This window comes from Somniosus microcephalus, chromosome 33, assembly GCF_052327205.1.
Source record: "Somniosus microcephalus isolate GS21.2 chromosome 33, FLI_Smic_1.0, whole genome shotgun sequence".
NCBI classification, from domain to species: domain Eukaryota; kingdom Metazoa; phylum Chordata; class Chondrichthyes; order Squaliformes; family Somniosidae; genus Somniosus; species Somniosus microcephalus.
In genome coordinates, this window is record NC_141019.1 from 14,329,674 (window position 1) to 14,349,811 (window position 20,138).

At 51.0% G+C, this 20,138-nt stretch overlaps 2 protein-coding genes across 5 annotated transcripts in view; one reads left to right on the plus strand and one right to left on the minus strand.

The window, feature by feature from the left end:
• Positions 1 to 20,138, plus strand: part of LOC147096970 (uncharacterized) — a 1,290,222-nt gene that overhangs the window by 768,445 nt on the left and 501,639 nt on the right. The gene's annotated exons all lie outside the window — the stretch shown is intronic.
• The window catches only part of LOC147096974 (natural resistance-associated macrophage protein 2-like), a 451,798-nt gene that overhangs the window by 102,011 nt on the left and 329,649 nt on the right, over positions 1 to 20,138 (minus strand). Inside the window, exons 2-4 of one of the 3 annotated variants that reach the window (XM_085972680.1) lie at positions 8,920 to 8,990; positions 2,300 to 2,367; positions 354 to 509 (exon numbers count right to left, since the gene is read on the minus strand). In XM_085972680.1, coding sequence (XP_085828806.1) covers positions 354 to 509; positions 2,300 to 2,367; positions 8,920 to 8,990 — 295 coding nt within the window. Of the gene's footprint in view, positions 1 to 353; positions 510 to 2,299; positions 2,368 to 3,556; positions 3,773 to 8,919; positions 8,991 to 20,138 lie in introns of those variants that run through there. The other 2 variants (XM_085972681.1, XM_085972682.1) reach the window with 2 other exon arrangements.

Genomic DNA, 20,138 nt, shown 5'->3' on the forward strand with positions numbered 1-20,138 from the left:
TGAGGGCCAGCAGTTAAAAGAACCCGTGGCCTGAAACTTAGGCCAATGAGAGTGGTTCGCCCTCATCTTGCCAACCCCCTCCCACCCGCCCCCCCCCCCCCAACCACCACCCCCCCACCCCCACCCAAGCCTGAAATCTGCTCTGGGTAAAAATGGACCACAATAAGAAGTTTAAATTGAGAGAGTGTTCAACTAAAAGGAAATCTTTAAATTTACAGATAGGATCAATTCATATACCAAAGCACTGGGAATATAGATGAAGACCAGTTTCCTCTCATTGTTGTGTTCAGACATGGTGGTGTGCCCATATTTAAATATTGCTCTGCATTCACTTGCGGTAGGCGGGCACTCACCCTGACCAAAGCCGAGTACAGGTAGATATTGTGGGGCATGATCACAGCTCCGACGATGCCAACCGCCTGCTGTAACTGCTTGGTTCCACAGCCTTCACAAGTGGGCACAAACATCCCCCTCAGCAACTGTCCCTGGTCTGGCTTTACAGTCACATACTGTGGGGCAGAGAAACACAGTCTGTTAGACGAGTAACGGTACAGCAAACCTCTGTATCCTGAGACACTTTAAGCTGCAGCGAGTGTGGGTAAATCTAACTGGAGAACCGTTTAAAAAAATTCATTCACGGGATGTGAGCGTCACTGGCAAGGCCGGCATTTATTGCCCATCCCCTAATTACCCTCGAGAAGGTGGTGGTGACCCGCCTTCTTGAACCGCTGCAGTCCGTGTGGTGAAGGTACTCCCACAGTGCTGTTAGGGAGGGAGTTCCAGGATTTTGACCCAGCGACGATGAAGGATCGGCGATATGGGCTGGATTTTGCCAGCCCTGGGGAGGCAGGTTTGGAGGCAGGACTGCCAGGAAAATGGCAGAATTTGGGGGCGAGTGCCCAATCCGTCCCCAACCTGCCTCCGTGCCATCTTGCCAGGAGGCGAGTAGCCGTCCCGCGCCGGGTCCCGTCTCCTTGGAGGCGAGAAGGGATTACAGCCACTTAACTGCCTGTTAACAGGTAGTTAACAGGCAGAAAATAAGATTAACACCATTTTACCCTTACAGGTGCGGGCTTCCCGAAGGCTCCGAAACCCGCCAGGGTCACCGAGGCGAGTAGTGGGTCTGCGGGGTGCAAAAGTGCGCTGTGAAGCAAAGTGATGGGTGCAAGTGTGGAGAGGTGAATATGTGAGGTAAGTGGGAAGTGTTAGAAACATTTTACTTACCTTTGTTTCTTCCTGCAGGCTTCAGTCGGTGGGTATACGGAGAGTCTCGCATCTCCGCGGCAGAGATGACAGATGGCCGCTGCATTCTCCAATGCAACAACCATCTCATTTCTATAAAAGAAAGAGGTTTGATGAGGTCTTGAATTCAAGAACTCATCAAACTACAGAGAATGTCAGTGTTTGACAGCTTCACAGAGCTTCACAGAGCTGTCACACGATGACAATTCATCTGTCAAAAATTTTTGACAGATGAAACGTCATACGTTGACGTTCTCTGTAACCGGCTTTCCCTTAATTGGCCTGCTGAGCCTGCTGGGCAGGCTTAACAAGGTCAATCGAGGGAAAATAGCGTGGGTTGGCCAGAAGTTGTTGGAGGCGGGACTGAAACCCGACAAGTGGGAGGCCCGCCTCCAAAAGCTCCCCATTAGCAAAATCCAGCCCTATATTTCCAGGTCAGGATGGTGCGTGACTTGGAGGTGGTGGTGTTCCCATGCGCCTGCTGCCCTTGTCCTTCTAGGTGGTGGAGGTCGCGGGTTTGTATATCCATTAAAGTACTCAGAGACAAACATTTAACGAAGAGACACTTGTGTTGACTGTGCCATTTGATTATTCAGACTGAATTGTCCAGTTAAGTAACTGAATTTTCACCCAGCCGTCTGGTATGGAGCAAGTTATTGAACGGTTGGTGCGATCCTGACTGGTCTCGGTTTCAAACCATGTATGTTACAAATCGAGCTTCAAGATCAAGTTCCCCAACATCAAATCCCAGACCACACACCATTGGATTTACTGCAGACACCTTAACCCAAAGCATGTAGCTGGGCAGATGTGCCTGTGTGCGCCAGGCCCTGTCTCCAGAGGCTTGCCCACTGCACCAGTAAACTTGGCAAAATACTGCACCAGTGTCATGTGACTCAGGCAGATGCAATTCAGTCAGATGCAGAAATATCATGAAAAGAATTGTGAAAAATTAAATTACATTGGAGTCCAATCGAAGTAATTAAGCAACCCCGCGGATATTGCAGTTTAACATCTTACAAATCAAAATTACTAAACTTCAAATTCATCTACTTACCTCATATCCAAAAGTGACAGCCATAATTGCAATAAGGAGTGCAAACAAAGCTTCCAGTTTTCTCAAACCTGAGGAGGAAGGGAGTTGCTGTTACACCATGCTCAGGGCAATATATCCTATATCTCTGTCTGTCTGTCTGTCTGTCTCTCTCTCTCTCTTTGTCTCTCTCTCTCTGCCTCTCCCTGTCTGCCTGTCTCTCTCTCTCTCTCGCTGTCTCCCTCTCTCAGTCTCTATGTCTCTCTCTCTCTCTGTCTCTCTCTGTCTGTCTGTCTGTCTATCTCTCTGTTTGTCTATCTCTCTGTCTCTCTCTCTGTCTGTCTCTCTCTCTCTCTGTCTGTCTGTCTGTCTCTCTCTCTGTCTGTCTCTCTCTCTGCTGTGCCAAATAACTGCCTGAATCCAAGAGGTTAAAGCTTAAAACCAAAGGCTTTTATTAAGTAAGAACATGGCATCGAGTTAACACAAGGCAGCCATCATTCATCACTGACCCAGCCCTTATGAGTAAGACTCACACCAATCCGGAGGATCCAGAGGGGCGGGGCTAGGGAGGAGCATTAGTGGTTACATCTGTAGAACATTCCAGACATTAGCAAGTACAACAACAACAGACAATACGAATGCCAGAACACAGAGTTATTTCATCACACTCTCTCTCTGTCTCTATTTGTCTCTGTCTCGCTCTGTCTCTCTCTCTGTCTCTCTCTCTGTCTGTCTGTCTGTCTATCTCTCTCTGTCTCTGTCTCTCTCTCTCTGTCTCTTTCTGTCCCTGTCTCTCTGTCTCTGTCTCTCTCTCTGTCTCTGTCTCTCTCTCTGTCTCTCTCTCTCTCTCTTTGTCTGTCTGTCTCTCTGTCTCTCTCTCTGTCTCTGTCTCTCTCTGTCTGTCTGTCTGTCTCTCTCTCTCTCTCTGTCTCTCTCTGTCCCTGTCTCTCTCTCTCTCTGTCTCTCTCTGTCTGTCTCTCTGTCTCTGTCTCTCTGTCTCTCTCTCTGTCTCTCCCTGTCTCTCTCTCTCTCTTTGTCTTTGTCTGTCTCTCTCTCTGTCTCTCTCTCTCTCTGTCTCTCTCTCTCTCTGTCTCTCCCTGTCTCTCTTTCTTTGTCTGTCTCTCTCTCTGTCTCTCTCTCTGTCTGTCTCTCTCTCTGTCTCTCTCTCTCTGTCTCTCCCTGTCTCTCTCTCTCTTTGTCTTTGTCTGTCTCTCTCTTTGTCTTTGTCTGTCTGTCTCTCTCTCTGTCTCTTTCTCTCTGGTGTTTTGGTAGAGAGGGCACCTTTCCACCTGTGATACACTGGCCGGGGAATTTTCCCGGTGCCGAGGTGCGGGTTTGGGGGGCAGGTCTGCAGTAAAAATCGGCGAAATTGCCAGTGTGTCGGGAGCCCGCCGTCATCCACTGACTTCCACATTTAACTCGTAGCATTTCCCAGCGCGCCACGGACCGGCTCAGCAGAGGCAAGCGACCTCATTGAATCACCGTTTTACAGCAGGTTTGGACTTTAACTTGTAGCGCACGGGATTCACGCACCTCGGGAACCTCGCCTGTGAAGGGGAGGCGGGAGCTCAGTGGCCATTGTGCGAGTGCATTCATTGAGAGCTGGGAAAACCACATAAATTCTCACACCTTACACCTGCTTCCTTGGCTCATAGAAAGGATCTTGCTCACTCCATTTTGTCCACAGATTTAGGTGTCAGCAGTTTGCAGGTCATTTCTGAAACCTCGGAAGCCACTCTCACCACATTGCTAGTCACATTCACAACACTGAGGGATCGGCCTTCTCAGCTCTACTTTACCTGCCATCTGTTACATCAGCATGGGTGCCGCTTACACTGTCCCACCTTGGTCCTCAGAATCAGACCAAGATGAGCCCCACCACCAACAACACCAACCACACCAGCAGCAGCAACCACACCAGCAGCCTTCTCCTCAATGACCTGCTGCTCCACAGCAGAGAGGGGGTCAACACCGGGCATCAGCGCCGGAGGCGGTACCCCCAACACAGGGTATACAGGCAGAGGATCAGCTTCCTCAACATGACAGAGCAGCAGTACTTCAGGAGGCTCGGGCTATCGCGCCAGGTCGTCACAGACATTTGCAGCTTGCTGGAGCAAGACCTGCTGCCCAGAAGACCTGGTGGACACGCCTTGCCAGTGATTGTCAAAGTCACCACCGCCCTCAACTTCTTCGCCTCAGGGATCTACAGCGGATATTTGCAGGATCTCGCAGTCGGCCACCCACAGATGCATCACCCAGGTGACCGATGCCATGTTTCACAAGTCAGCTAATTATATCAACTTTGCCACTGATGAGGCCAGTGTTACCGAGCAGGCGCTCGGCTTTGCGGCTCTGGTTGGCTTCCCACAGGTGCAGGGTGTTATCGACTGCACACATGTGACCATCAGGGCAGCCCTACATCACCCAGGAATCTTTGTGAACTGCAAAGGGCTTCCACTCCCTCAATGTGCAGCTCGTCTGCAACCATAAAAAAAATCATCATGCATGTGTGCACCAGATTCCCTGGCAGCTGCCATGACTCTTTCGTCCTGCGCCAATCCACCCTCCCTCAGCTCTTCGCTCCTCCAAACTGGCTGGCTGCTTGGAGGCAAGGGCTATCCACTGAAGATGTAGCTCATGACACCCATGAGGAGGCCAAGTGCCGAGGCCAAGAAGCATTATAATGAGAGCCACAGCTCCATGAGATGTGCCATAGACCAAACAATAGGCATGCTGAAGATGCACTTCAGATGCCTTGACAGATCTGGAGCAGCCCTTCAGTATGCACCAGCCAGGGCCTCCAGAATTGTCGTGGTCTGATGCGCGCGTCACAACATAGCGCAGCAGCGAGGACTGGAGCTGCAGGAGGAGCATGGCGCACAGCACGCAGCCTCTTCAGAGGAGGAGGAGGAGGAGGAACCTGAGATGCAGTTGGCACCAGCACATTGCTGCCCAGGAGAGCCTCATCATGGCCAGATTTAGTTAACCTGCTCCAATACACCCATATGGTTGCCACATTCTCTACTAAGTCCCCCCCCCAACCCCCTGCCCCGCCAGCAACCCATAAAGCAGCCCTACAATGACCAAGCCATTCCTTTCATCCAAACCCCCATTGCTCGAGGTTAAGTAATGTCTCACCATTCACTCCAAGTGACAAGGCCACTTCCCAGGAAGCAGGAAAAAATGAACAAGACCGGAAAGTGGTGTAAAGAAAAACATTTATTTGTGTCATAAATAGAACTGAAACTTGGCATTAACATTTTTTGATACACCTACGTGCATCTAGGATTGTGTCATTTTTGTTTTGCGAGTGCTTCTACGAGGTGCACCCCTGTGGCTTCAGCAGAGGTAGAGGCAGGCTGCACATTTCCCTGCTGCGACTGCATAGACACTTTTGGCGGATGTCCTCTGGGTTTTGGAGTCTGTGATGGCTCCGCCAAAGTCTGCTCCTCCTGCGATCGTGCAGGGGCAGATCTGGCCATCGAGATCCAAGGAAGCATGTGGGGCTCTGACTGAGGGGTAGGCAATGGGGGAGAATTGGGAGCACTTTAAGAAGAGCCCACACTTCCCTGTCTCCTCTCACCATCATCCCTCTCATGGGCTACCCACACTTCCCTGCTAGCAAGGAGCCGGAAAGCAGCTTGCTGCACAGCAGTGGGGCGATGAAGGTCCAAGTCAACGTTTATATCCCTCCTTGAGATGAGGTCAATGATCGCCTGCCATCTGTTGTCCATAGCTAGCATGTGCTCATATGACTGGTGCATTTGCTGCTCCATGCAGGTGGCCGTCCTTTCCATGGAACAGCACATCGTCGCCATCGCCTGCGACATGGTGGTGCTCATGTTGGAGATAGATTCCTCCATTCTCTGAACATTTGCAGACATCGCAGCTGCAAAAGATGCCAGAATCTCCTGCAATTGTTGCTGCCCCTCCAAGATCACCCTCCTTCTCAATGGCCCCCCCAGAGGCTGAGCATCTGCATGCAGCTGAGCGAAGTGGGAGCATCCTGTGCCCTCTGGCGAGGAGTCTCCACTGTTGTCCCTGTCAACACCACCTGCTCTTGCTCACTTGTGAATTGTGAGACACCAGGTGACAACTCTATGGTGCAAAGGACCCACCGAGCTGTGAGTATCTGCGCTGGTGCTGGGTGCGCCTGGGTCTGCTGACGCTGCACACTCAGAGGCTGGAGGCTCCACTGAGGAGTTGTCTTTCTCCTCCGGCTGGACAGTGGAGGAAGGGAGGGAGCTGATGGACCTGTGGGAGAGTAAAGAGATGAATTAGAAGTGTTATAATAAGAATGGGTAACGTTACCATTATGCACATGATGACATTTCACTGGCTGCTGACATCAGTTTGGAAAATATATCGCTGATCCTTCATCGTCGCTGGGTCAAAATCCTGGAACTCCCTCCCTAACAGCACTGTGGGAGTACCTTCACCACACGGACTGCAGCGGTTCAAGAAGGTGGCTCACCACCACCTTCTCAAGGGCAATTAGGGATTGGCAATAAATGCTGGCCTTGCCAGCGACGCCCACATCCCAGGAATGAATAAAAAAAAGTCAGCATATGAGTAACTGTTGTATGCCATGTGGCTGTACAAGATTTAATTCTGTCACCAGGTTACTGAGATGTCCCCCTCTCTCCATCTCCCACCGCCAGCAGCTCTGCAACTCCAGAGATCTCCAGGGCCTCCTCCTCTGCTGGAGTCAATTGAGTGAAGGCTGGAGGGCCACCTCCGGCTCTGTCCTTCTCTCTGTTGTTGTGGGCTCTCTTCTCCGGCAAGGAGGGAAAGAAGAGAACTTTGAGTGAGAGTGATGGAATGAGTGTAAGGAATGGATGGGCTACATCTGTAGAGGATGACTATGGAGGAGTGGCGTGACATTGCCAGATAGCCTCCTTCTGTGGTGTTAATTGCTATGATTGGATTAGGATGAGGGTGAGTGTGAGGGGTGGTTAGTCAGAGGGGGATGTGAGTATGTAGATAGAGAGACAGGGATGGGTGGACATGCAAGGTATGTTGGTGTGAGGAATGATGTGCAGGAGTAGGCTTGGGAAGGCAGAGTGAGTGTGACATTGCACGCACCTTTCCTGACCTCATGAGATCATTGAATCGTTTCCGGTACTGGATCTATGCCATACTGACCACTTCCCTGCTGCTGACCTCCTCTGCGATCTCCAGTCATGTCCTTTTTGTGTCTTTGGGTGGTCGTCTGTGTCGATCGCCAGGGAAGAGGACCTCCCTGCGTGCTCTTACTGCCTGCACCAGAACTTCCAGGGAGGCATCGGTGAACCTTGGTGCGGCCCTCTTCCTTGTCTCCATGACCCACAGTTTTATCAGTTTTATCACGTTACTGAGACCTCTGGATACCAACTTATTCACTCCTACACCAACCTTCAAATGAGATGTGTGCAAGGCTGCTTTAAATATCCACGCTGGAAACGAGTCATCGATGACGTCATCAGACCCGCTCCATTTAATTGGGCCGGGAAACGCACACGACTGTTTTAATTGGTGCCAACTCGCACTGCAGAACGCGCAGTTCACATCTTCGGGTTCCCGGCCCGTTGCGTGGCCCGCACGCATGCAACCCGACTCCAAGGTAAAGATTCCGGCCACTGTGTTTCACTGATGTTAGTACTCTACATTTAACTCTTTCTTACCCACATCTCCTTACAGTTCCGCCCCCCCTTGCTGACTTCAAAGCATTTGAAGACATTGTTCCTTTAGTATCATGTATCTGTCTTGATCTATTCTGTTATGTAGATCCCTACTCTTTTGTTTTACACAGTATATCATCATGAACATTATGAATATCATTATACATTGTGACATGAATCAGTCATTCATGAAAGAAAGACTTATGAAATAATACTGAGCGGCCTACAGGTGGCGCTGTCCAGGGAGAGTATAAATACTCGGGCACGGGCCCAGCTTGCGCAGGACATTCTTAACAGGAACTAGTGAAGGACACAACTAGACCTCCATGTTGTAAAACAGTTGATTAAAGCTTTGTTTAACGCTTAGACCAAGTGCCTAGTAGTTTTCTTACGTCACATTGTATAGAAAGTAAAGTTTTAAAACCTATTTCACCCCAAGTACTTCCATATATCAAAAGGCCATCACCTGAACGTAGAACATCCTCCTGATGGGGAAATTACCCAATCATCTCCATTATGGCCGGGAATAGTGGTGTCAACAAATGCAGCCTTTAAAGGGCCGCCCGGTCCAGTGGAATTGATTGTAGAGTTGTTGACCGCACTGTACCGCGGCAGAAACCGCAGCCATTAGACTACCTGAGGCAGGCAGTGAACACACCGATGGCAGCCTGCCACCAACATGCAAATGAGCCTGACCCTGGAAGCTCGGGAGAGGGGAGACTCCCGTTAGATTGGATAACCCAGCCCTCACTTCTAGGCTCACATGCGAATGGCCATTCGGTTGAGCTGCTGGTTGGTAATAGGGCCTGCACCCCAGTAAGACTCAGCACCTTCATGACAAAGAAGCGGGGCACATTGAAAGGGTAAAAATAGCCAATAACTATTTAATTATAAACACTTCTGTGGAAAAGTTATCTGGGGAGTGTTTCAGCTTCATAGGGAAAGTACTTATTAGCAAAATCTTTCAAGTTACGTCAAACTTACCATATTTGTCCAAGAAGAGGAAGAAAAACGTGTCTACAATTGTTATTAATACTCCGCCCCACAGGGGAACCCTAAACAACAGAGAGCAGGCGGTTAGTGAAACATTTCAACGCTCTGAGACTGTGTACTGCCCCACGCGAGACTGGCCTCAATTCAGAACACGACAAAACCTGGAGCAAGACCATCTGGGAACAGTTCCTTCCCAAGCAGTCAGCAATCCTAGCACGGTTACCACGGTGACTGTTCATTTTTGGTGACAGGTGTAAATAACTCAGTGCCTACTCTATATACAACCATATAAATTTACAGTTTAGAAGGAAGCCATTCGGCCCATCGTGTCTGTGCCGGCTCTTTGCTGGGGCAATCCTAAACTCATCCACCTAGCCCTGTATCGTACCCTGCTTCAAATACTTGGCCAATTTTCTCCTGAAAAGATGCAATGGTCTCTGGCTCAACCACTCCCTGTGGGAAAGCATTTCATACTCCAACAAACCTCTGTGTAAAGAAATTTCTCCAAATCTCTCTTAAATTGACCAGAGGAAATATTCAACTTACCAAAATTCTTCATCATTTTAAAAAACCTCGAGTAAATCTCTTCTTAGCCTCTCTGCTCCAGTCCCAGTGGGCTGGATTCTCCTCTGAATCACTGACCCATTTCTCCCAACTTCCACTTCAAACCTACTAATGGGAGGAGAATTTAGGTCTCTCCTTAGAACTATACTTTCCTATCCCCGGCATCAGCCTGGTGAATCTACACTGTACGCTTTCTATGGCTTTAATGTCCTTTCTATAATGGGGGCTCCAAATCTGCACACAGCACTCAAACTGTGGGCTGACCATTGAGTTGGACAAATTTATCATTACCTCTTTATTCTTCTACTCTGTGCTCCTATTTCTAAAACCCAAAATACTGCTGGCTTTTTTCTGGCTTTATCTACCTGTACTCACAATTTCAGGGTATTATGAGTGGGATTTTCCTCTGCTGCTCTCCTTGTTGTCCCCAGGAGCTCAAATGGGGGAAATTGTGCCCCTCCAAGCCGCGATCTTTCACCCATTGCTTGTCATTGGGTTGCCTACGGGCAGTCTCCTGATACGTGCTCCTGACAGTGCGTTAGAGACAGAAAGTCTCCCCTTGTTCTCTCTGTTCACCTACACCCTCCAGCAGCTTTCCATTGAGTGGATACTCTCATTCTTTGTTTTTCCTCCCAAAATGCATATCTCATTGTTCTCCACATTAAACTGCATCTGCCACCTGTCTGCCCAACCCGCTAAGCTGTCTATATTTCCTGCAATCTTTAACAATCCTCTTTCTTGTTTGCCAAATCCTACTTTTGTGCTGTTAGCAGATTTTGAGATTGTGCTCCCTATATCCACAGCACTGACCCCCGGGTACATCACTTCCAACCCTTCCCCAACCTGAGCAACACCCATTTTCCCACTCTGGTTCCTGTCCGTCACCCAACTTCCTATCCACACTTCTACATTTCCTCTTACACCATGTGTCTGAATTCTTTTAACAAGCCCCTTGTGAGATATTTTATACAACACCTTATCAGACAGCTTATCAAAAACTCGATTAAATTTGTCCAGCATGAAATGGTTTTAACAAATCCGTGCTAGTTGCCCTTGATTAACTGATATATCTGTAAATGCTCACTAGTCTTACCTCGAATTATGGGGGCTGATTATAACCTTCAGGCGGAGTCACATCCCCATGTTGGGGGCAAAGAGGCTGAACCATTTTAAGGCTTGGGTCTCTTTACCATGCCACCAGTTAGCTGGGTACCAAATGGGCATGCCACTGCAGCACGACAGCTCTGGGCTGCCACAATATCGGGGGGTTTGGACGTTAAATCAAACATAATGGCAGGTAGGTCTGGGGGTAGAACTGATTACGGAGGAGAGTGTTCCCAGGCAGCAGGAGACCACAGTGCTCTTGTGGAAGAATCGATTACTGAGCGTAACTGTATTACTGGGGGAGGGGCTATTACTGGCAGACGGTGTTACTGGCAGACGGTGTTACCGGGAGATCGTGTTACCGGGAGACCATGTTGCAGGGAGACCACATTACTGGGAGACTGCATTGCTGGGAGACCGCGTTGCTGGGAGATTGCGTTACTGGGAGACTGCGTAACTGGGAGACTGCATTGCTGGGAGACAGCGTTGCTGGGAGACTGCGTTGCTGGGAGACGGTGTTACTGGGAGATGGTGTTACTGGGAGACGGCGTTGCTGGGAGACAGAGTTACTGGGAGACTGCATTACTTGGAGACAGTGTTACTGGGAAACTGCGTTGCTGGGAGACTGTGTTGCTGGGAGACTGCGTTACTGAGAGACTGCATTGCTGGGAGACTGCGTTACTGGGAGACTGCGTTACTGGGAGACGGTGTTGCTGGGAGACGGTGTTGCTGGGAGACGATGTCTGGGAGACTGTGTTACTAGGAGACTGCGTTACTGGGAGACGGTGTTGCTGGGAGACTGCATTGCTGGGAGACGGTGTTGCTGGGAGGCTGTGTTACTAGGAGACTGCGTTACTGGGAGACTGCGTTACTGAGAGACTGTGTTACTGGGAAACTGCGTTGCTGGGAAACTGCGTTGCTGGGAGACTGCGTTACTGGGAGACTGTGTTACTGGGAGACTGTTACTGGGACACTGTTATTGGGAGACTGCTTTACTGGGAGACTGTGTTACTGGGAGACTGCATTGCTGGGAGACTGTGTTACTGGGAGACTGCGTTGCTGGGAGACTGTGTTACTGGGAGACTGCGTTGCTGGTAGACTGCGTTACTGGGAGACTGTGTTACTAGGAAACTGTGTTACTGGGAGACTGCGTTACTGGGAGACCGTGTTACTGGGAGACTGCATTGCTGGGAGACTGCGTTGCTGGGAGACGGCGTTACTGGGAGACTGTGTTAATGGGAGACTGCGTTACTGGGAGACTGTGTTACTGGGAGACTGCATTACTGGGAAACTGTGTTACTGGGAAACTGTTACTGGGAAACTGTGTTACTTGGTGACTGTTACTGGGAGATCGCGTTACTGGGAGACCGTGTTACTGGGAGACGGTGTTACTGGGAGACGGTGTTACTGGGAGACTGTGTTACTGGGAGACTGCGTTACTGGGAGACTGCGTTACTGGGAGACTGTGTTACTGGGAGACTGCGTTACTGGGAGACCGTGTTACTGGGAGACTGCATTGCTGGGAGACTGTGTTACTGGGAGACTGTGTTACAGGGATACTGCATTACTGGGAGACTGTGTTACTGGGACACTGCATTACTGGGAGACTGTTTTACTGGGAGACTGTTACTGGGAGACTGCGTTACTGGGAGACCGTGTTACTGGGAGACTGCATTGCTGGGAGACTGCATTACTGGGAGACTGTGTTACTGGGAAACTGTGTTGCTGGGGAACTGCGTTGCTGGGAGACTGCGTTACTGGGAGACTGTGTTACTGGGAGACTGCGTTGCTGGGAGACTGCATTACTGGGAAACTGTGTTACTGGGAAACTGTGTTACTGGGAGACTGCATTACTGGGAGACCGTGTTACTGGGAGACTGCATTGCTGGGAGACTGCGTTGCTGGGAGATGGTGTTACTGGGAGACGGTGTTACTGGGAGACGGTGTTACTGGGAGACTGCGTTACTGGGAGACTGTGTTACTGGGAGACTGCGTTACTGGGAGACTGCGTTACTGGGAAACTGTGTTATTGGGAAACTGTGTTACTGGGAGACCGTGTTACTGGGAGACTGCATTGCTGGGAGACTGTGTTACTGGGAGACTGCGTTACTGGGAGACTGTGTTACTGGGAGACTACGTTACTGGGAGACTGAGTTACTGGGAGACTGTTACTGGGAGACTGCGTCACTGGGAGACCGTGTTACTGGGAGACTGCATTGCTGGGAAACTGTGTTACTAGGAGACTGCGTTACTGGGAGACTGCGTCACTGGGAGACTGTGCTACTGGGAGACTGCGTTACTGGGAGACCGTGTTACTGGGAGACGGTGTTACTGGGAGACGGTGTTAATGGGAGACTGTGTTACTGGGAGATTGTGTTACTGGGAGACTGTGTTACTGGGAGACTGCGTTACTGGGAGACCGTGTTACTGGGAGACTGCATTGCTGGGAGACTGTGTTACTGGGAGACTGTGTTTCAGGGATACTGCATTACTGGGAGACTGTGTTACTGGGACACTGCATTACTGGGAGACTGCGTTACTGGGAGACCGTGTTACTGGGAGACTGCATTGCTGGGAGACTGCATTACTGGGAGACTGTGTTACTGGGAAACTGTGTTGCTGGGGAACTGCGTTGCTGGGAGACTGCGTTACTGGGAGACTGTGTTACTGGGAGACTGCGTTGCTGGGAGACTGCATTACTGGGAAACTGTGTTACTGGGAAACTGTGTTACTGGGAGACTGCATTACTGGGAGACCGTGTTACTGGGAGACTGCATTGCTGGGAGACTGCGTTGCTGGGAGATGGTATTACTGGGAGACGGTGTTACTGGGAGACTGTGTTACTGGGAGACTGTGTTACTGGGAGACTGCGTTACTGGGAGACTGCGTTACTGGGAAACTGTGTTAATGGGAGACCGTGTTACTGGGAGATTGCATTTCTGGGAGACTGTGTTACTGGGAGACTGCGTTACTGGGAGACTGTGTTACTGGGAGACTACGTTACTGGGAGACTGAGTTACTGGGAGACTGTTACTGGGAGACTGCGTCACTGGGAGACCGTGTTACTGGGAGACTGCATTGCTGGGAAACTGTGTTACTAGGAGACTGCGTTACTGGGAGACTGCGTCACTGGGAGACTGCGTTACTGGGAGACTGCGTTACTGGGAGACCGTGTTACTGGGAGACGGTGTTACTGGGAGACGGTGTTAATGGGAGACTGTGTTACTGGGAGACTGCGTTACTGGGAGACCGTGTTAATCGGAGACTGCTTACTGGGAAACTGTGTTACTGGGAAACTGTGTAACTGGGAAACTGTGTTACTGGGAAACTGTGTTAGTTGGAGACTGTTACTGGGAGATCACGTTACTGGCAGACCCTGTTACTGGGAGACTGTGTTACTGGGAGACTGCATTACTCGGAGACTGTGTTACTGGGAGACTTTTACTGGGAGACTGCGTTACTGGGAGACCGTGTTACTGGGAGACTGCATTGCTGGGAGACTGCATTGCTGGGAGACAGCGTTGCTGGGAGACTGCGTTGCTGGGAGACGGTGTTACTGGGAGATGGTGTTACTGGGAGACGGCGTTGCTGGGAGACAGAGTTACTGGGAGACTGCATTACTTGGAGACAGTGTTACTGGGAAACTGCGTTGCTGGGAGACTGTGTTGCTGGGAGACTGCGTTACTGAGAGACTGCGTTACTGGGAGACTGCGTTACTGGGAGACGGTGTTGCTGGGAGACGGTGTTGCTGGGAGACGATGTCTGGGAGACTGTGTTACTAGGAGACTGCGTTACTGGGAGACGGTGTTGCTGGGAGACTGCATTGCTGGGAGACGGTGTTGCTGGGAGGCTGTGTTACTAGGAGACTGCGTTACTGGGAGACTGCGTTACTGAGAGACTGTGTTACTGGGAAACTGCGTTGCTGGGAAACTGCGTTGCTGGGAGACTGCGTTACTGGGAGACTGTGTTACTGGGAGACTGTTACTGGGACACTGTTATTGGGAGACTGCTTTACTGGGAGACTGTGTTACTGGGAGACTGCATTGCTGGGAGACTGTGTTACTGGGAGACTGCGTTGCTGGGAGACTGTGTTACTGGGAGACTGCGTTGCTGGTAGACTGCGTTACTGGGAGACTGTGTTACTAGGAAACTGTGTTACTGGGAGACTGCGTTACTGGGAGACCGTGTTACTGGGAGACTGCATTGCTGGGAGACTGCGTTGCTGGGAGACGGCGTTACTGGGAGACTGTGTTAATGGGAGACTGCGTTACTGGGAGACTGTGTTACTGGGAGACTGCATTACTGGGAAACTGTGTTACTGGGAAACTGTGTTACTGGGAAACTGTGTTACTTGGTGACTGTTACTGGGAGATCGCGTTACTGGGAGACCGTGTTACTGGGAGACGGTGTTACTGGGAGACGGTGTTACTGGGAGACTGTGTTACTGGGAGACTGCGTTACTGGGAGACTGCGTTACTGGGAGACTGTGTTACTGGGAGACTGCGTTACTGGGAGACCGTGTTACTGGGAGACTGCATTGCTGGGAGACTGTGTTACTTTGAGACTGTGTTGCAGGGATACTGCATTACTGGGAGACTGTGTTACTGGGACACTGCATTACTGGGAGACTGTTTTACTGGGAGACTGTTACTGGGAGACTGCGTTACTGGGAGACCGTGTTACTGGGAGACTGCATTGCTGGGAGACTGCATTACTGGGAGACTGTGTTACTGGGAAACTGTGTTGCTGGGGAACTGCGTTGCTGGGAGACTGCGTTACTGGGAGACTGTGTTACTGGGAGACTGCGTTGCTGGGAGACTGCATTACTGGGAAACTGTGTTACTGGGAAACTGTGTTACTGGGAGACTGCATTACTGGGAGACCGTGTTACTGGGAGACTGCATTGCTGGGAGACTGCGTTGCTGGGAGATGGTGTTACTGGGAGACGGTGTTACTGGGAGACGGTGTTACTGGGAGACTGCGTTACTGGGAGACTGTGTTACTGGGAGACTGCGTTACTGGGAGACTGCGTTACTGGGAAACTGTGTTATTGGGAAACTGTGTTACTGGGAGACCGTGTTACTGGGGGACTGCATTGCTGGGAGACTGTGTTACTGGGAGACTGCGTTACTGGGAGACTGTGTTACTGGGAGACTACGTTACTGGGAGACTGAGTTACTGGGAGACTGTTACTGGGAGACTGCGTCACTGGGAGACCGTGTTACTGGGAGACTGCATTGCTGGGAAACTGTGTTACTAGGAGACTGCGTTACTGGGAGACTGCGTCACTGGGAGACTGTGCTACTGGGAGACTGCGTTACTGGGAGACCGTGTTACTGGGAGACGGTGTTACTGGGAGACGGTGTTAATGGGAGACTGTGTTACTGGGAGATTGTGTTACTGGGAGACTGTGTTACTGGGAGACTGCGTTACTGGGAGACCGTGTTACTGGGAGACTGCATTGCTGGGAGACTGTGTTACTGGGAGACTGTGTTTCAGGGATACTGCATTACTGGGAGACTGTGTTACTGGGACACTGCATTACTGGGAGACTGTTTTACTGGGAGACTGTTACTGGGAGACTGCGTTACTGGGAGACCGTGTTACTGGGAGACTGCATTGCTGGGAGACTGCATTACTGGGAGACTGTGTTACTGGGAAACTGTGTTGCTGGGGAACTGCGTTGCTGGGAGACTGCATTACTGGGAAACTGTGTTACTGGGAAACTGTGTTACTGGGAGACTGCATTACTGGGAGACCGTGTTACTGGGAGACTGCATTGCTGAGAGACTGCGTTGCTGGGAGATGGTGTTACTGGGAGACGGTGTTACTGGGAGACTGTGTTACTGGGAGACTGTGTTACTGGGAGACTGCGTTACTGGGAGACTGCGTTACTGGGAAACTGTGTTAATGGGAGACCGTGTTACTGGGAGACTGCATTGCTGGGAGACTGTGTTACTGGGAAACTGTGTTACTTGGTGACTGTTACTGGGAGATCGCGTTACTGGGAGACCGTGTTACTGGGAGACGGTGTTACTGGGAGACGGTGTTACTGGGAGACTGTGTTACTGGGAGACTGCGTTACTGGGAGACTGCGTTACTGGGAGACTGTGTTACTGGGAGACTGCGTTACTGGGAGACCGTGTTACTGGGAGACTGCATTGCTGGGAGACTGTGTTACTTTGAGACTGTGTTGCAGGGATACTGCATTACTGGGAGACTGTGTTACTGGGACACTGCATTACTGGGAGACTGTTTTACTGGGAGACTGTTACTGGGAGACTGCGTTACTGGGAGACCGTGTTACTGGGAGACTGCATTGCTGGGAGACTGCATTACTGGGAGACTGTGTTACTGGGAAACTGTGTTGCTGGGGAACTGCGTTGCTGGGAGACTGCGTTACTGGGAGACTGTGTTACTGGGAGACTGCGTTGCTGGGAGACTGCATTACTGGGAAACTGTGTTACTGGGAAACTGTGTTACTGGGAGACTGCATTACTGGGAGACCGTGTTACTGGGAGACTGCATTGCTGGGAGACTGCGTTGCTGGGAGATGGTGTTACTGGGAGACGGTGTTACTGGGAGACGGTGTTACTGGGAGACTGCGTTACTGGGAGACTGTGTTACTGGGAGACTGCGTTACTGGGAGACTGCGTTACTGGGAAACTGTGTTATTGGGAAACTGTGTTACTGGGAGACCGTGTTACTGGGGGACTGCATTGCTGGGAGACTGTGTTACTGGGAGACTGCGTTACTGGGAGACTGTGTTACTGGGAGACTACGTTACTGGGAGACTGAGTTACTGGGAGACTGTTACTGGGAGACTGCGTCACTGGGAGACCGTGTTACTGGGAGACTGCATTGCTGGGAAACTGTGTTACTAGGAGACTGCGTTACTGGGAGACTGCGTCACTGGGAGACTGTGCTACTGGGAGACTGCGTTACTGGGAGACCGTGTTACTGGGAGACGGTGTTACTGGGAGACGGTGTTAATGGGAGACTGTGTTACTGGGAGATTGTGTTACTGGGAGACTGTGTTACTGGGAGACTGCGTTACTGGGAGACCGTGTTACTGGGAGACTGCATTGCTGGGAGACTGTGTTACTGGGAGACTGTGTTTCAGGGATACTGCATTACTGGGAGACTGTGTTACTGGGACACTGCATTACTGGGAGACTGTTTTACTGGGAGACTGTTACTGGGAGACTGCGTTACTGGGAGACCGTGTTACTGGGAGACTGCATTGCTGGGAGACTGCATTACTGGGAGACTGTGTTACTGGGAAACTGTGTTGCTGGGGAACTGCGTTGCTGGGAGACTGCATTACTGGGAAACTGTGTTACTGGGAAACTGTGTTACTGGGAGACTGCATTACTGGGAGACCGTGTTACTGGGAGACTGCATTGCTGAGAGACTGCGTTGCTGGGAGATGGTGTTACTGGGAGACGGTGTTACTGGGAGACTGTGTTACTGGGAGACTGTGTTACTGGGAGACTGCGTTACTGGGAGACTGCGTTACTGGGAAACTGTGTTAATGGGAGACCGTGTTACTGGGAGACTGCATTGCTGGGAGACTGTGTTACTGGGAGACTGCGTTACTGGGAGACTGTGTTACTGGGAGACTACGTTACTGGGAGACTGAGTTACTGGGAGACTGTTACTGGGAGACTGCGTCACTGGGAGACCGTGTTACTGGGAGACTGCATTGCTGGGAAACTGTGTTACTAGGAGACTGCGTTACTGGGAGACTGCGTCACTGGGAGACTGTGCTACTGGGAGACTGCGTTACTGGGAGACCGTGTTACTGGGAGACGGTGTTACTGGGAGACGGTGTTAATGGGAGACTGTGTTACTGGCAGACTGCGTTACTGGGAGACCGTGTTAATCGGAGACTGCTTACTGGGAAACTGTGTTACTGGGAAACTGTGTAACTGGGAAACTGTGTTACTGGGAAACTGTGTTAGTTGGAGACTGTTACTGGGAGATCACGTTACTGGCAGACCCTGTTACTGGGAGACTGTGTTACTGGGAGACTGCATTACTCGGAGACTGTGTTACTGGGAGACTTTTACTGGGAGACTGCGTTACTGGGAGACCGTGTTACTGGGAGACTGCATTGCTGGGAGACTGTGTTGCTGGGAAACTGCGTTGCTGGGGAACTGCGTTGCTGGGAGACTGCGTTACTGGGAGACTGTGTTACTGGGAGACAGCATTGCTGGGAGACTGTGTTACTGGGAGACTGTGTTGCTGGGAAACTGCGTTGCTGGGGAACTGCGTTGCTGGGAGACTGCGTTACTGGGAGACTGTGTTACTGGGAGACAGCATTGCTGGGAGACTGTGTTACTGGGAGACTGCGTTGCTGGGAGACTGTGTTACCGGGAGACTGCGTTGCTGGGAGACTGCATTACTGGGAGAGTGTGTTACTGGGAAACTGTGTTACTGGGAGACTGCTTTACTGGGAGACCGTGTTACTGGGAGACTGCATTGCTGGAAGACTGCGTTGCTGGGAGACGGTGTTACTGGGAGACTGTGTTACTGGGAGACTGTGTTACTGGGAGACTGCGTTACTGGGAGACTGTGTTACTGGGAGACTGCGTTACTGGGAAACTGTGTTACTGGGAAACTGTGTTACTGGGAGACTGTTACTGGGAGACTGCGTTACTGGGAGACCGTGTTACTGGGAGACTGCATTGCTGGGAGACTGTGTTACTGGGAGACTGCGTTACTGGGAGACTGTGTTACTGGGAGACTGCATTACTGGGAGACTGAGTTACTGGGAGACTGTTACTGGGAGACTGCGTTACTGGGAGACCGTGTTACTGGGAGACTGCGTCACTGGGAGACTGTGCTACTGGGAGACTGCGTAACTGGGAGACCGGGTTACTGGGAGACTGTGTTACTGGGAGACTGTGTTACTGGGAGACGGTGTTACTGGGAGACTGTTGCTGGGAGACCGCGTTACTGGGAGACGGTGTTACTGGGAGACGGTGTTACTGGGAGACTGCGTTACTGGGAGACTGTGTTACTGGGAGACTGCGTTACTGGGAGACCATGTCACTGGGAGACTGCATTACTGGGAGCCTGCGTTACTGGGAGACTGCGTTACTGGGAGACTGCGTTACTGGGAGACCGTGTTACTGGGAGACTGCGTTACTGGGAGACTGCGTTACTGGGAGACTGCGTTACTGGGAGACTGCGTTACTGGGAGACTGCGTTACTGGGAGACCGTGTTACTGGGAGACTGCCTTGCTGGGAGACTGTGTTACTGTGAGACTGTGTTACAGGGATACTGCATTACTGGGAGACTGTGTTACTGGGAAACTGCATTGCTGGGAGACTGTGTTGCAGGGAGACTGCGTTACTGAGAGACTGCGTTGCTGGGAGACTGCGTTACTGGGAGACTGCGTTACTGGGAGACGGTGTTGCTGGGAGACGGTGTTGCTGGGAGACGATGTCTGGGAGACTGTGTTACTCGGAGACTGCGTTACTGGGAGACGGTGTTGCTGGGAGACTGCGTTGCTGGGAGACGGTGTTGCTGGGAG